At 24.7% G+C, this 18,404-nt stretch overlaps 1 protein-coding gene across 1 annotated transcript; it reads right to left on the bottom strand.

Annotated features, from left to right (window-relative positions):
* Nucleotides 1-746: 746 nt before the first annotated feature.
* LOC145829774 (monocarboxylate transporter 4-like) lies at nt 747-16,701 on the bottom strand. Its single transcript, XM_082937643.1, has 11 exons — nt 16,554-16,701; nt 15,824-15,927; nt 15,340-15,483; nt 11,808-11,903; nt 11,476-11,695; nt 11,065-11,203; nt 6,607-6,707; nt 5,670-5,793; nt 3,547-3,673; nt 3,159-3,250; nt 747-951 (listed from the first exon to the last, which is right to left on the bottom strand). The coding sequence occupies exons 1-11, from the start codon at nt 16,682-16,684 to the stop codon at nt 820-822; spliced, it is 1,410 nt and encodes a 469-aa protein (XP_082793769.1). The 5' UTR covers nt 16,685-16,701; the 3' UTR covers nt 747-819.
* Nucleotides 16,702-18,404: the final 1,703 nt, after the last annotated feature.

The following is an 18,404-nucleotide window of genomic DNA, read 5'->3' as shown; positions in this document are numbered from 1 at the left end:
ATGCCGTTTGTTTTGTTTTTTTCATGTTTATCAAATAATTTTCAACATAACTTAGCAGCTGTTAACATATAATTTATTTATTATGAAACTTAAACAAAAAGTAGTGCTTTAGAAAATAAAATGTTATAATTTAGTGAGTTTGGAAATTATTTTCCAATAGTTTATTGTGCATAGATTTTCGACATTTTAAAGACCACTGAAATAAAATATTGGAAATTAAAAACGATACAAAAGCAAACGAAGTATTATGAGTATTACTATAGATAAAAATGTCTTAAGTATTTAAAACTAATGCTTTATATAATCAAACGAAACTTTTTATAAAATATTACGCTTGATATTTGTTTAAATATTATTATTAAAAATATAGAAACATTAATTTAAACGTTTAGTAAACCAAAAATATTTCGTTTAGGTTTTGTACTTTTTGAACATAAACTTTTATTAACCCTTTAAAATAAGCAAAAGTTTTATATCAACTTTCTAAGGCAGTAGCATTTTTTATCGTAATATTAAAACTTTTTTATAGTTAAAAAAATATCCAACAAGAAAAGTAAAAACTAAATCAAAAAAAAAAAGAAAGTTTTAGAACAGTTATCAAAATAAAGTTAATAATAAAAAAAAAAAAAATGATTTGTTAAAATGAAAAACAATGAAGTTCAAAATTTCCATAAAAATTAAGTTTACACAATTTTTGTTATCTTTTTAAACATGACTGAATTTAAATAACTGTTTTTATTCGTATACAATTCTACTAAGCTGTAAAACTAGAAGCTATAAAAAGCACATACAAAATGTGTTACCATAAACTTGTAAACCTCAATAATTTTCCTCAGATAGATGGCTATCTACTGTTGTGTTACTTAAATCACTGAAAGTTCTCAACTTACACTCTTCATTGTTTTCAATTTTTTCTTGCTCCTTACTTTGTTGCATACTAAATACTTTAGCCTGAAAATTTTTCAACATTTAATAAGTCTTACGTAAACAATTTATATAACTGTAGCTTGCATTTATTGTTTTTATATTCTACGTTATTTATTAATTTTATTTGTCAAACTTTAGAGTTTAGAGCAGGGGCGTTTTTTGACTGGTTTCCTTTTTCCTGTGAACCCCCTAAAAAAAAAAAGAAAAAAAGATTCTTAGAATATCACTAAAAACGTTGTTTATTGAATTTGTTTTGGTTATTTGATAAACTTTGAATGATGAATGATAAATTTATAACACTGAAAGATTATAAAAGTTTCCTTAACAAAAAATGCTCGTTTTTGCCCAGCTGAAATAGATTTCAAATATAATTTTAATGGTGACGTGATAATAGTTAAAATGGTTTTAAAGGAGCATTTTTTTTCTAGGAAACTTTTTACTAAGATGCTTTAGTTCCCATTATAAATTGTTACTTAGAGTAAATAACTTTTGATTAAGTATTGTTTTTCTACTAGTAAGTAGAATTTTACTTAAAAAATGTCAAATATAATCATTAAAATTTTATTTTACTTAGTTGATTAATAATGTTGTGTGAAGTTTTTAAAACTTGAATAGTTCAATTCAGAGAGCTTTCAAAATCATCTTTAGACCATTACACCAACTGAAAATTTATTCTTTCATCATTTAATGGTATTTTAATATTATTATTTAAGATATTTTATTTTTGTTTATCTTTTGGCCACAAAGTTTATTCTTGATTTTTAGAAATATTTAAAATCTATTTTTATAACAGTTTCCAGTATGATTTAATACTGAAAAAAAATCATTATACTATAAATAAAACAGTGAATAATAACAACAAGATAATCAAAATAGTCGGAAGTTTTAATTTATAAAGTTTTAAAAAATGATTAAATATGAAATAACAACTTTTTTTTAAAGTTATTGGTTTGGTCAAGGTTTCAACCAGTTGGCTTATAAAGTTTAATAAAAAGAATTTCAAATTATCTTTAATAATAATTCTTTTTTTACTAAAGATATATTATTGTAACTGTCATGATTTATACTAAAAATTTAAAAAAAGTGTTTAGGATATCTCATAAAAATATATTTAAAATAGAATATAAGACTATATATTAATACAATTTTTCTCTGATATAAATAACTTATATATATAGTTTGCACAGTTAGATAGGATCTAACTTCTGCTAATGTAACAACCTTAGAATGTGTTATTCAGTTAAATCAGAAACAAACTTTTTCAATATAAAATTGAATAAATCAACCTAGCAAAAAAAAACTCAAGGTAAAAAAATTCAACAACAGTTGGTTTAACAGAAAAAGCTGGTTGACAGCTTGCCCTATCAGAAAATTAAAGTCTGCTTCCCATGTTTTCTGTTTAAAGGTCAAAGTATTTGGTCAAAAAATGGGTCAGTTGATTTTATTGCTGAGGTTTAACTAAATAAGTAGGTATTTTATTTTAATTTTGGAACAAGCAATTTACTACATGAAAACAGTTAGGTTTATATAATAAGTTTAATTGTAAGGTTTTTTGTTTTAGGTTTTTATATTTATACAGATAATACAGTATGTTAAAAATATTGTAGTTTAACTAAAACAAACTTTATAAAAATAATTGTTTACAGAAAAAAGTAAGATATTCTAAAGATTATGATTATTTACTATTTCTCTGTGTAAATTAAAGAACATAAGCATTTTACAACTACAACTAATTATTTATGTAAATTAGATTTGACTCTCTTTCCAAGTTAATGTAATATACTTGCTTTAAATAACGGATTTGAATTTTGATATACAATTTGTAAGTTCATAATTTTTTTTGGTTTTTTTAGTTTTAATTAATCCAAATTTAATACAGTACAACAAACAAAAAAAAAACAATATTTTTCTATTACTACCTATATGTTTTTTTATTATTTCTAAGCAGAAAAAAGAATTTTAAACACAGATTTTTTTTTTGCGTAGTACGCACAATGCGTACTTAACTGGCAGTGCATACCTAAGAAATGCGTACTTAAGCGGAAAATAAAGGAAAAAAAAATTGTGAACCCCTTTTGAAAAATAGCTAGACACGCCCCTGGTTTGGAGCACGAAAAATGCAACAATTAAAGTTGGATTCATTTTAAAAGTTAGATAGAAAAAGTAGTTTTGTATATATTGTAAATCCTAACAATAATTTATACTTAAATAATTTTGTGAACTCAACTAACAGCAACAAGAGTAAAAGAAGAGCTCATCACCATTAACGACGATGCAACCCACAATGCTGAACTTTTCTTAAAAGTCAAATCGACTAGCTGACCTGTAATATTACGTTTATAACTTTGTAAACAGTGTTTGAGTTTTTTTTTAATACTGCAGGTATTTCGTTAAATTAAAGTTCAAGTACAATAAAGAGAAGCTAGTCGATTAACGTGAAGTGTAAAGTTAATAAAGTTAAAGTTTTTCAAGGTTATCTTAAACTATTAAATAATAGTTACTTAAAATAGTAATAAATTAATTAGTCATTCCCTTGTAATGTTCAGACAAACTTTAAATAAACTTTACTAGTCTTATACAGAATAGACAAAATTTAAAACATTTTTTTATAAATCTAACCCGCGCACAAAGGAGCAATGAGGCCAACAATTCCCTTCAGAAACAAGCTGATTCCAAATGCTGAAGCGTAATTTTTTATTCCGGCAACATCCGCGTATATGATTGTTGACAAGCCTCCGTTTGATCCCTATTATGGTTGTTTTGTCTTATATTAAAAACTCTAAACTTATAATACAAATTATGTCGAAGTTGTACCTTTAAATAAAAATGAAAAAACTAGCAGCTGATACTAGCACAGGGTTTATATTTACCAATATATGCTTAAGCTATCAGCGGCAATAACTAGTAAGAGACAAAAAGGTAGATAGGTTAAAAACTAGTAATGAAGAATTTTTTTGTCGAAGGAGGCAGTAACTAAAATGAGCTTTTAAAAAAGAAAATAACAAAGATTGTTTATAACTTTTATCTTTTTTGTTTGTTTTCTTTGTTATTTATTTAACCAGCCAAAAAATTAAAACTTACATCAATTAATCAAAATTTGTTCATTAAAATTCAAAACGTTTTGACATTTTTAGAGAATAAAGAAAGTTTAAAACGTATAATTGATTTTTTTATTTGCACTATGTTTAGCAATGCTTAAAACCATACGGTAAAAAATAGTAACTTTATACTTTATTAATTCGATTAAGTTTTATAAAAAGCTAAATAAACAAAAAAAAATTATTAGTTTGTGATTATATAAGATTAATAAATAACTAACAGAAGCTTAAAATTAAACCAAATACAATTAAAAACAGTTGTAATTGCTTTTATAGAGTTGCTAAAAGAGGAAATGTTTTTGGAATGAAAGCTAGTTGAAATTTTAAACTTCATTTAGATTAGGATATTATCTTCATACGTTATAGGAAAATTATCATAACTAATTTACTTTTGACACTAACCATGAGTGATAACCCTAAATAGATTTAGATCTATTATGTCAGTAGTACATGGTTATACTTAATAGTCATTAAAATAGTTTTTTCCCAAGTTTAATTTTTTAAGAAAATTTTTATATACCGTTTAAACGCTATTTTTATACATTACAAATTTTTTTACTGATTTTTTTTATTGTTTTTTTTTAATGAAACCTTTTTAAATGAAAATATAATTATACCTTGACCTCAATATAGTTTGAGTAGATGTGGTTTGTAGCTACTAGATAAATGACTAAGAGGCTATTTTAGGCACTTATTATTTAATAATCTTATAATTAAACTTAGCTACCATTTATAACAACTAAACGCTGTTTCGTATATTACAATTTTTTTTGAAAGCAAAGTAAGTTTTAGTTTTATATCAAGGTTTTAAAACATATTTTGTACATAAAGTAATTAAAATAGTCAAATTTAACACGTGTTCCAATATTTAATATTATCGATCAACAAATATAAAACTTAAATTGTTTGAGTTTTGTGAGAAATAAAATAATTTACAGACTTTTTTGTTTTTTATATGGAACGCTTTTGGAAAGAAAAAGTGCTAATTTAAGCTAGTTGAAAATGAAAAAATGTTTTGTTCGAGAACAATTTTTTTTTTGTCTTGTACTTATGAAACATTTAATGACGGTTGTTTTACTTTATTTCAGCTATATTACAAAAAATAATTTTCTAATTAAAAACGAAATAAATATACCAGAAGTTTAAGATTATCATTGTAAAATATATTAAAAGAGACATTTAACAAAAACTCAGAATTTGAAATATCAGAATTGAAATCGTTGTGCACCCATTGCTTTATAAACTTAAAGTATACTCAACATTTAATACTAAATAAGTTTAATGTTAAAGATATGAAAGTTTTGTTAAAAACTTTAAGTTTCATAAAGTAGTTTTAAAAAACATAAGGTTTTTTAAGTGCATTATAATAACATTTAAATTTAACAAATAATTTTTTTTATTTTTTAAATATCTTCAAAGACAATAACCAAAGTTTTATACTTGACAAGTTATTGAACAAACTCTTTGTGAATGATTATATTGAAGTAAATAAGAATAAAATATTATTTAAACCTAAAGTTCTAAACTGTAAAATACTCACAATTCCACGGTTAAGCACACATATGCGATACACGAGATAATAACTTTCTAGCAATCAATCTTCCCAGTTAATATACAATGTTGCTAGTTGACTTATCAACAAACCTCAAATAACCCGGTAAAGGCACGAACGACCATCAGAGAAGTAAAAGAAGTGGTGAAAGGCGTCGCAACGCAGCACACGACCTGCATGAAGTAAGCAGTAGCGAGCAGATACAATCTGCTAATCCTGTCAAGTTAAAACAAGTTGTAAATTTTAAGCACGGTAAACTTTCTTATCTAAACTTTCACATGGTAAATTTTAATGTTGGTTGCAACGTGTGATCACTTAATTAATATTTTTTACTTCAAAACAATTTTTTAAACTTTCAATATCTTTTTAAAGTAAAAAATTGGATTAATTATTTACAACTAACTGAATGTTAATAAATGTATATTTGATAAATAAGGTTTTTTGAAGTGTAAAAGTATGAACTTTGATATTGAATATTGTAAATGTATGTTTAACCCAATTTTCTTTACACCAGATTAGAGTAATACTTGTAGTTTAATTTACTTTATTACAAATTCACCCAACTGAAATAAAAAACATTCGTTTATAAGTAAAATTTGAACGTTAGCTTGTTTTGAATGTTTCCAATATTTTTATAAAGATAAAAACTCGCACTACAATAAAACATATATTAAATTTGCTTAGACGCTAAAGCGATATATCTTATGAATTTTTAGTAATAGATTTGCAAAAAATAAATATATAAGTCAGGACCTTTGTTTACAAAATATTTTGATTGTTTTCTTAATTGAAATTTTTAAATGTGTCTTTAAATGCATTATAATTCATAAAGAAAAAACTCTAATTATAAAAACAAGTTTTACATAGATAAATTTATACTACTTTTGAAATCATCGATCTTAGAAACTTTGAAAGCTAAAATAACCTTTAACAAATAACTTGATTTTATTTGCAAAATATTATGTTTAAGTATTATTAATATATATATAAACATAATCAACAAAATAAATGTTGTTAAACAAACTTAACCTTTTAACATCTCCAAGAAATCCAAAGATAAACCTGGAAGCGATTTCAATTCCAGATTGAGTAGAAATTATTAGCGCTGCATTTATTGCTGGTATTCCGATCTTGTAAAAATTAAAAAACATTACCAAATTTTAATTTTATCTCATGCAATGTTATGTTTTTATTTTAGCTTCTACTTGATCTAAATTTGTAACTGTTTATTTTTGTTATTTTTTATTATATAAAACGTTTTATTATTTCATGTATTATGTCAAATTGTTAAAAAAAATTACAAAAACAAATTGAAATTTCTCTATGAAAGAATTCTAATTAATTTTTTCTAATTTAAAGTATTTTTAACTTTAAATTTTCAAAATAACAAAAGTATTAAAGTTTTTAATGTGAAACTAGTGTAAAATGGTATAGATAAAAAGTAAAAAAGACGTAACACAGTATAGTATCTAACAATTGAAGAAAATAAAGAACCTTAAATTTTACTAGCTTATAGAAATTTTGACAAATGACTTTATTGTACTAGGTAAAAAACTAATTTTTATTCACTTAAAGAGGTAAACTTTCTCGGTTTTTTCTAAAACTTAAAAAAATGATGGCTAAATTACTTTTTAAATTAAAGTAAAACTATACTGTGTAAAAACTTCACTTTTGTACACGTGAAATTAAAAGAAATTGCTCGGTTTTTTCACGTTCTTACATGACAGAATTTTAATGACTCAAATGAATAAGCTTCCATTGGTTTATAAAAAATATGCGGAAATTTGATTAATAATTTTTACGTAACATTCAACCACTGTTCACATACTATTACCAGCTAAATTTCAAATATCTAACCACAATTTTAAGCATTTGTTGTCTAAAGTGTGTAAAATTATTGAAAAATTTTGCTTAAAACTTTATGATATTTGTTTGTAAGTTAGCAATAAAGGTTTGAAATAACATTTTTAAAAATTAAGTTAAGTTCGCGAGAAAGTAAGTGTAAAAAGTATTTTTGAATTTGTAATACTTTTTGGTTATATTAAAACAGTAAAAATTAGTAAATTGATTTATAAAATGATAATAACTATTATTTGAACTATTGTAAATTAATTTTAATGTTAAGTAAAAATTTTCGGACATTTTAAAATAATTTTAATGAAACACTCATAATTCTCGTACTAACCACTGTTCGAAGGAATGTTGCCAAATAAATTTAATATATCTAACTACAATCTACATATTTATTGTATTAAAAGCATGTTAACTTAAACAGCAACTTTTGCAAAACTTTTATAATATCTGTTTGTAAGATAATAATGCTTGCATTTGGTTACGATGGCTAACTTAAATATAAAAAAAATAGTTTTTAAAAAATCATTAGAGAAATTTAACTGAACTTTGCAAAAAAAAATCAGTAAAAAGTGTATTTGAACTAATAACTACTAATTATTCTATATTAGAATAATAAAAGGTTTAACATTATTATTCTAATGATAAAAACTATAACTTGTTTAATTTAAACAAGTAGTATGTGTTAAGTTCTCTGTTTCATATTTTTCTATTGTTGATAGAGTTTTATAATAAAAGTTTTATAAAGCTTAATAGTGTTTTTTTTAAACTACAACTTCTTACAATTTTTGAAATATTTGTTAGTTGTTACTTTAATAAGCTAAAGTTTATTTCAACAATCTCATTTTATCTGTAGTTATTTTTGTTAAACAAAAGTAAATGAATATTAAATTAAAACTGTAATTAAAATACCACATAGTCGAATACTAAATTGTTTTGTTAATACATGACGGAACTTGTTTTTACTTTACAAATTCAAAATCAATCATAATGAAATTATTGTAAAATATTTTTGTAATTTTGTTGTTTATATTGAATATATAAAACTTAATTATAATTAAAAAATATAAATAATTAAAAAACTTAATAATTTATATATAAAAAAGCTACAACTGAAATTGTTAACAACATCAATAGTGAGGCAGAACTTTTAATTTCTAAGAATAAAATAAAAGGCAAGATCCACAAGATAAGTAATTCAAATGCTTTCATTACACTAAAGGATCATAAAGAAAACTTTCCATACAAGAAATCATGTAGATTAATAAATACATGTAAGTCCAGTTTAGGAATAATTAGCAAAAAAATACTGGATAATATTTTACCGGTGATAAGATCTAAAACAGGGCTGCTTCAGTGGAAAAATTCACTTGAAGTCCTTGAATGGTTTAACAATATTAAAAATAAGAAACTATACGCTTTCATGAAATTTGATGTCGTAGATTTTTACCCTAGCATTTCCAAAGAACTCTTAACAAAGTCTATTGAATTTGCGAGAAAATTTATTGATATTAGTAATGATCAAGTTGAAATTATTTTTCACTCATGTAAAACTATCCTATTTTTCAATAATGAATGCTGGATAAAAAAGAATTCTGCTCATGATCTTTTTGACATCCCAATGGGAAGCTTTCATGGAGCAGAGATTTGTGAACTGGTTGGATTATTTATCCTAAATGAGATTATTAATGATAAGAAGATCGAAATATCCAATTGCGGCCTTTATCGAGATGACGGTTTACTTATAGTGAAAAAACGATCAACAAGATTTATTGATCAACTGAGAAAATCTCTAACGAAAGTATTCCAGCAACATAACTTAAAAGTGACAATTGAACTCAGCACACAGAGGGTGGATTTTTTGGACATAACTATGGACCTGGAAAAAGACGAATACCTTCCATTTAGAAAAGAAAATGCTAAGAATATTTATATGAACTTTAATTCAAACCATCCATACCCAATAAAAAAAGAAATTCCATCAATGATACAAAAAAGGTTATCATCACTATCCAAAACTAAAGACATATTTGACAAGATAAAAGATCCGTATGAAAAAACCTTAGAAAACAGTGGCTTTAAAACAAAACTATTATATGTTCACAGTAATCCTATTGGAAAAAATAGAAGAAAATTAAGGAAAAAGAAAGTTTTTTACTTCAATCCTCCTTTTAGTAATTCTATAAGGACGAATATAGGGAAAGAATTCCTAAAATTAGTATCCAGACATTTTCCCAAATCAGGCTTTTATGGTTCTTTATTTAATAGAAACACAATTAAGATTTTATATTCTTGCATGTCCAACTTGGAAAAAGAATTGTCCAATCACAACCAGAAACTACTTCAAAACTCAAATGATACAACTGAAATAAACCGCAAATTATGCAATTGTAGATCAAAAAACAATTGTCCAGTTAAAGGTGAATGTCTTACCAAAGGAGTTATTTACAAAGCAACAGTCATGTATAACAAAAAAGAACATATTTATATTGGTTCAACTGGGAGACAATTTAAATATAGATTTTACGAACACACACAATCCTTTAATGATGTAAAGAAGAAAGAAAGCACAAGATTAAGTAGATTCATTCACAAAATAAAGAATAGTAACCCTGATTGGAGAAATATGATAAAATGGGAAATTGTTCATCGCAGTAACCAAAACAAACCCAGTAAAATTTGCACCCTATGTAACTTAGAAAGACTCGAAATCGCATTTGCGGATAAAAACAAACTTTTAAACTTGAGATCAGAACTGGTGGGAAAATGTAGACATTTTACAAAATTTTATTTAAAGTCTTAATTTGCTAGATTTAAGTTTATTCTACCTTTGTTTTCATTATATAGTTTTGTTTTTATTGTTTGATTTTTGTTATGATTGCATTTACGTTAATTATAATTTATCTTGCTGAATATTACTAAAATTCAATTAGTTAACTAATCACCTAATCAACTAATTACTTATCTAAAACTATATAAAATGTTTGTCCGTTGCAACTTATTAGTTTGTTTACTTTTACTTGTGATCATCGCACTAGCGTGAAACAATTGTTAAGTGATAAACTTTTTAACAATTTAACTTTTGTCATAATTGTATAAAGGCTCCTTAATTGTGAAGCTCTTTAAAAAATTTATTGTTAAAACAACTTCAATATGTTTATATTGAATACATGTGCGAGATTGTTTTTTGTCTTTTGTGGTTTATAAGCCTGTACAACGTTGGTCATAAACAATATTTTATTAATACTGACACAGGGTTAAATTGTAATGATTAGCATTAAAACAAACTAAAATCTTATTACAAAAGCCATGTATTACTTTGAAGTATGCTGCAAACATTTTGAGTATTTTCTATTAGATAAACATAACAATAATAAAAAAAAGTTATAGCTTATATAACGAAATGAATAATGCCAAAACTTTGTTTTTATTCCGAATCTTTTATAAACATTTACTTACTATTACTTTTGATTAATGACTCTTAGCAACAAAAAATAAAACTAAAAAATTTGTAGCGTTTTGTTATAAACAGTTTTTTTAGCTATAACATTTTTCAGTAAATATAGTTATTATATTCTACTAACTACATGATAATTTCATTAAACTTTTTATTTTTTTAGAAATACAAATACAAACCTCTTTTTCAGCAAACGAGTGAATGAATAACGTGCTAATTGTAACTGCGCCAAACTGCAGTGATGTACCAATTACGAAAATCCAAAATACTTTGTTTGTTAAAAATTCTCTCAATTGAGGTGATAAACGACATTCTGATCTGTTATTTATATAAGTTTTGATTGATTTATATGAGTATTTCCGTAACATGTAACATAAAAAAAATTATATAATTTAAGTTTTATTTTGTTTTATTTACAGAAAGAGTACAATAATTCATTTTAAAATAACTATATAAAATCAATAAGTTATAATAAATTATTAAATGTAATACCCATCTATTATTCTTTATCGTTCAGCGCTTTTTTTTATCGTTCAATAAACAATAAAGTACTACAACTTTTAAGACTGTTTTTTAATTTTATTAAATACCTGTTCCTCCCTTCAAACGACTTGTTTTCTAAGGATTGCGATAAACTTAATTTATCTTCTTTTGATCCATTCAATTTCACAGTCGGTGATTTCATCAGAGCGCCAGCTACCACCATGCTTAAATTTAACACAGATAACATGATTAAGTAGCTTCGAAAAGAATATTTTTCAATTAGAAAAGTTGCAACCGGAGACATTACTACTGTGCCTACGGAGGAACCTGTAACATTTGATCTGGTAAGTAAATATTTTTTTAAATAGTAGTTATGTGAGTATTGTAGAGGTTTAATAAACTAGTAGTTAAATTTTATTCAATCACATTTTAATCTAACCAATGCTGGATATGTTGGTTGCAATACTTCTTCTTTTTGTAAAATGTTTCGCAATAATAACTGGCGCTGCAATAAAGCATATTCCAAACCCAAGACCTTGGAACAATAAAAAGTTTTAATTATTTCGTAAAACATATTAGCTAGAACACGGTAAGTAAATAATGTCCTAAAACATTATTTCAGGTAACTGTAACTTTTTTTTGTTTATACGAGTTTTTTACTAATAATTGTAATACTTTAGTTTTTCTGTTGGTTTTGCAAAAAGCCTTGAAGAAAAGTTTAAGTGCATGAAAGCTAAGAAAATTTCTAGAATTTTCTTCAACTTCGTACAGAATTTTTATTATAATCAAATTTTTACACATAATTTCATAAACTTCTGTTTTGTTTATATTCAACAAGTTTGCAAATCCTCAAACAAAAATAACTCATAGTTACTAAAGAATAAGAAATGTTTTAAAATCAAGTTATCTAAATGGCTGTAAGATACTTTTATAGTTTATTAGTTTTGTAAGAGCTTTTACTCAACTAACTAGTTCCAACATAAAACAATACATACTGCAGTCGCTTAAATTAAAATTTAAAAGCAATAAAAAACATTAACATTTAAAACTATAGTTTTGAAATATTAGGTCACATATTGTTCAACAGTTTAATAATTTATTAAGTATAATAGAGTTATTATATTCTTAAATATGATAATAGAATAAAGGACTTAAATATTCATCTTCATTAACTGTTGGCTTAAACCATTTTTTAAACATGTTAATCATCAAGATTTAAGTCATTATATATATTTTTTTTTGCTTAAAACCACTTTAAAATTTATTTTATATAATAAAACGTAGAAAAACAAAAAAATAAGATACAAGTCGGAGTTTTCTTATGTATTTATTTGAATTTGTCCCAAACTCTTATACATATGAAGAATAACGAAATATTTTAATATAAATTTTAGTACACCATAGTACAGTGCTTCTGAAATGGGGTTCCACGGAACCCTATGGTTCCGCGACGCCTCTCAAGGGTTCCGCGAAGCCTTTCGAATTTTAAAATACTTGTTGAAAGAAAAAAATACATAAATCATAAAACTTCAAAAAAATGGAACACATAAAATGGAAAACATATATAATTATAGCATTAATTGATCTGCTTAGTGTGTATCTAGCGGTAGGACTTTTAATGGGTATTCATTATAGTTGCCCTAGTGTCCTAGTTGCGCAATTTTTTGCAAATGTTTTGAGTTTATATTTTTAGTGAAGTCATGAAAATACTGGTATTATGTGTATATCAAAGGGAAAGAGCTTTTAGATTTTTGGAAATGTGCAATTTCAGAGTACCCCGTCTTAGCAAAGCGTGCAGTAAAATTTATTTTACCATTCACCACCACTTATCTTTGCGAGTCCGGCTTTTCGCATGTAACAAACATTAAAACGAAGCAAAGGAACTGTATGCTGACTCCAACCTTATCTGCCTGTCTCCGTCTCAGTCTATCCAAAATCCAGCCGCGCATTGACATGCTTGTTGCTTGTTGCTTGACATGAAGAGACAAGTTCAAGTTTCGCACTAAATGTTTTTTATTTATTTTTCGTTAGGCATCTTACCCGTTTATTACAGTAATCTGTGAGTTCGATTAGGTTAATATTCATTTCGTTATTGTTTGTAGCTCTCATTTTGTTTTTATTATGCAAGGAAAGATTTTTATGACGTTGCGATTAATCCTGTTTGTTTTCGTTCATTTATTATATAATCATAAAATACCTATTGCCTCTGGCGCACTTTGAGTTTGACTCGACTTAATACTATTACAATTTGTAAGATTTCTAACAATGATATAATTTTGCTAAAAAATTCGTTTTTCACTGAAGTTCTTTTGTTTTTTGCAGGAAATATTATATTAAACATTTTATGCTAAATTAAATTAGGGGTTCCGCAGAAAAGTTGAACTTTGGAAAAGGGTTCCGCCACTAGAAAAAGGTTCAGAAGCACTGCCATAGTAAATGCTATTTTATAAGGCATTTTAGTTTAAAGTTATTTTAAATTATGATACTTTACTCTGTTTTTTTTTTGTCTCAAAAATAATAAAAGGTCAGAGATACGCAGTACAATCATTAAACAACAATTATATATCAGATATGTTAGGTTTAAATTATGTTGTTATTTATGACTGAATGTTTTTTAAAAAAATTTTCAAGGCAGTTAAAGTGATCATTTTTCCTTAGTTTATCTTAGATATTTTTAATAAAAATATTTTTTTAAACCATACAAGTAGGTTTTCAAACATTTAAAAATTTAAATGATGACGGTGTAGTACTAAAATTTTAATAAATGCTATTAAACAAACTAAATGTGTAATATGAAACGTAATATGTAATAAGGTTTAAGTATTATAAGAGGTGTTAAAGGTAAAATAAAAATGATAAGTTTTTTCATTAAGATAATTTATTAGTCTAATTACGACATCTTAGTGATTAGGTAAAAAAGTTGCTAGTGTTAAAATGCAGAAAATGAAAGTTGAGTTAACAATGATATTCCAAAATAATATACTCTAATTGTTTAGTATTATAAAAGTTATTAAAAAAAAAGAATTTTTTGAAGAAGCTTATATAAAACAAAGATAAAAAACTAAAACAACAAATATAAAAATCAATGAGATGATCTTTTAGTATTGTGACATAGTTTTTATTTAAAACCCGAATAAAACTTTTGCAAAAGTCTATCAAAGCCAATGGTTAGATTTACATATGCGTGATATAATTACATTAAAGTTAACACAAATTTTGATCAAGCAAGTTAGATCATTAGGCTACAAGTTTTCGGTACACAAATATGCAGACTTTATTATAATGTACGTGAATCTTCACATGCTTAAAAGAGGTGTTCATATTTTTTTTGCAGCGAAACATCGTCAGTCTCATAGAATAAAATTGAATAAAAAATATTTTATTATTAACAATACTAAAAGTTTTTTAAAACTAAATACTCAAAATTCACTTTTAGTGGTTTATTGAACAAAAACGAAAAATTGTTTAATTTTTTTTGTTCAAGGACCTGGATACGCAAAAAGATCTCTCGGTCATCGAGTTTAATACCCAACTTAATCAAAATTATAATGAGCTACAGATGAAAAAAAAATTTAAACTTTTTAGAAGAGGTTTTAACAAGTTGTAACAATTTTTTACAGAAAATTAAAAAGCAGGTTTAAATTTAAATGTATATCAAATTTTAAGCTTCGTGGTAGCTAGAGTGACACTAATACTCGCTATGAAATTCCCATGACTGATAAATAAATGGATAAAGGGCCGTATTAAAAAATTTAGTTTACAAAATCTTAGTATTCAAAAAAAATGTCTAAAATTTTCTTTAAAACTTGTTTTGTATTTTTTTAAACAAAAGTGCCTTAACTTTTATTTAAGTTTTAAATAAACTTTGCAACAGTTTTACAGTTTTATAAGATGCATTATATGTTGTAAAAATATACCGTTTTAAAATAATATATACAAGTAATAACTTAAAATTTAGTATGAATACATACCTCCTACAAATCCAAATGTTATAATGAAAAGAGGAAATGAATAAACAAAAGACGAAGCAAATATTGAGCAAGAAACAAAAAAGGAAGAAGTCATGACAGCTTTTCGTAGTCCAAACTTTTTGAAAACTGGAATTGATAACAAACCTACGAAAATAAAAAACTGTTGATTAATAGCTAACTTTTTTTGTAGTCTAAAATTTTATATTAAAGTTTAAAGAATTAATCTTTTTTCTTAGTTTTATTGTAATATTTATTTAATTTTAGATATATAACTAGGAAGTTTTTTATTTTTATATTTTCAAATTTGAATACTAAATTATAATCAACAAACTTTTAATTGTAGTAAAAGATAAACCTAAAAAACAAAGCAAAAAGAAAACTCATGTCTTTCTTTACTGTTTATATCCAATCTAAGGGGTTGTAAAACAAATCTTATGCATAGAAAATGTTTTAAAAACGTCAAAATGTAAGTTTTATAAGAAACCAGAAATAGACATTCCAAGGATCATGAGAGATATGACTGATGTGGCTCCTGTATTTGAAGTTCCGAGTTCTTTCATTAAATACTTCAAATACACTGATTGAACTCTTTAAAACAAAAGTACTCATTACTTCAAAAGTTTGGAATTACCTAATACTTTACCATTTCATTTTTCAAATATTTAGACTTTTCAATAACAATGTGTTTTTTTGTTATAATAATCGTCTTTAGCGGTTTAAACTATTATGTATAAAAATATAGAGCTTAAAACTTAAATAAGTGTGCTATTTTTCGAAGTCTTATTGACTTTTTAATAGTATTTTTTTGAATTTGTTTTACAAAGAGAAGTTTTTTTTTAAATGCTAAAAACAAACTATTTATAGATATTTAAAAGCCTTGACCTAATAACATTATCAAAATTTTATTTTATGAAAAGTTAAATTTTATACTTTTTTTAAAACTAATTTGTTACAATTTTTATTATAAGTACTTAAAAAATATTTAAAGTATTAAAAAAAACTAATAAATTTTCGTTTAACCTCAAAATATATTCAACTAAAGCTTTTTTTTTTTGGAAACGTCTTTTTGCCGATACATTAAATGTTAGAAATGTCTAGTAGTAATTATTCGATTTTATTCCAACAAAGTATCACAAAAATTACGATCGCGGTAGTTTAAAGAAAAAGTAGTTAAATAATTATTGAACTCAGATTTGCTCATAAATAGAACTTACTTGCTAGCACCAAGTGTTAGGAAATTAATGACAAATCCACACAACACAACTATGTACCCTCTGCAACTTGTTTCATTTTTTGTTGTTGTACTGCTACATTCGATTCTGGTCGACCGCTTGTTTTGATCCATAATGTTTTGCTGTATTTCAAAATCTAAACACAAGTTTAAAATAATTCTACTGAGCTTTTTAATTAAATCGATACGTAAAGTCTGTGTTATGAATTTAAATTACTTTTAGTTAAAATAAAGCAGTATTTGTAAAGTTTTACAAAATTATGTTAAATAACAGATTTTTTTTTGTGTTTTCGTGAATAATGTTCAACTCAAAACTAGACATTTTAATGTTACTGTGTTAAAAACATTAAAGTCTGACATTCTTGGCGTCTGCTCACAGTTTAATAGATCTAAAATCTTTTTTCTCGTACTTACATGAAGATAAAAAGTAAAATAGATATATATTTTTAAAGAATTAGAAGAGATGAGAGAATTAAGTGCCTTTAGGCGAGCTTTCATTGTGTATTGCATAGCATGGTTGTATATTCAAAACACTTTGATGAAAACATTATTGAAAACCTATTAAAATCCTATATTAGTTAAATTTATAGTTCTTTTTTAGTTTTTTTTTTCTACATTGCAACTACTTATACTTCAAAAAGTCTAATTTTTTCTGCTTTAATTATTTATGCTACCCTTTATATATTTTTATTTCACAGTTTGTAGGACAGCAAGTTTTAAAACACAAACATGTTATTAACTTGTAAAAGATAGTAGAAGTATAAAATACTAATAAGGCTTATTGTAGAACTTATTTTGCGTTTTAATTGAAACTTAATAACAATTATATTAAAATAAAAAGCTTTAGCTTTTAGTAAACGAACGCACAGTATTATTTTATTGATACACAAGTGCAATGTTATTCCTAACCGTAATCTAAAAAGTTCTTGTGTTTATATAATTACCTAATCTATTCAAGCATTAATATTACTTTAAAATACACTATAAATATATAGAAAAGCTTCCTTTTTTTAGAATCAAAGTAATATTAAATCAACTTTAGTTTTAATCTTAACTTTTATATTTAGGGCCCGTAGATTTCAACTGTTTATATTGAAGATGCATTATATTAAATTACGATAAATAAGTATGAAGCTTTGAAACTATGTGTTTTAAAACTTTGTTACTAAACCAACATAGTTGACCTCGTAATAATAATGAAACATTTATTTTAGATACTTTAAAGAAAAAAAAAGAGTAAACATCAAACACAACGGCAGTCATGAAAGTCACAGTGGTCACTGAAGTAAACTGATTTAAATTTTTCGTTCGAATAATCATGCGGTCTTAATCCTTCATACTAATTTTTTTTGTTGTAACCGTTTATTATAGAAGAAATGAGTTTAATTGACCTCTAAAAAATACCAAACTATCATAGTCTATTTTTATCTAAAAAGTTATATCGAAATAAGAAAGTGTTTAAATTTATATAGTTTACGTAAAACAGTTTAAAAAGGGAAACTGAAGTACATAATTTAGTTTTACATCTATAACAATGAAAAAATAATACAAAATCTAAATATAGTTATAATTTATGTTCTTATACTTTTTAAAGCTGCAAAATTTTACTTTAAAAAAATATATCTTACGTTTATGGATTATGTGCAAAACTAATTAGAATTGATATTTTTTTCCAAGTTGTGAAATAACTAGGTATGGAATAGTTAAGTGTTTTTGTTATTTTTCAAAATAAGTTTTTTAAACATTTAAGTAAGCTATAGTTCGAAGAAAATTACATTACATATTGAAGTATTCTCAAGTAAAATCAAAGTTTTTGTACTGAAATTACACTTTT

This window comes from Thalia democratica, chromosome 2, assembly GCF_965202585.1.
Source record: "Thalia democratica chromosome 2, ktThaDemo2.hap1.1, whole genome shotgun sequence".
Taxonomy (NCBI): Eukaryota; Metazoa; Chordata; class Thaliacea; order Salpida; family Salpidae; genus Thalia; species Thalia democratica.
The sequence above is the reverse complement of the archived record's forward strand: the minus strand, read 5'-3'. Positions and strand labels throughout refer to the sequence as shown.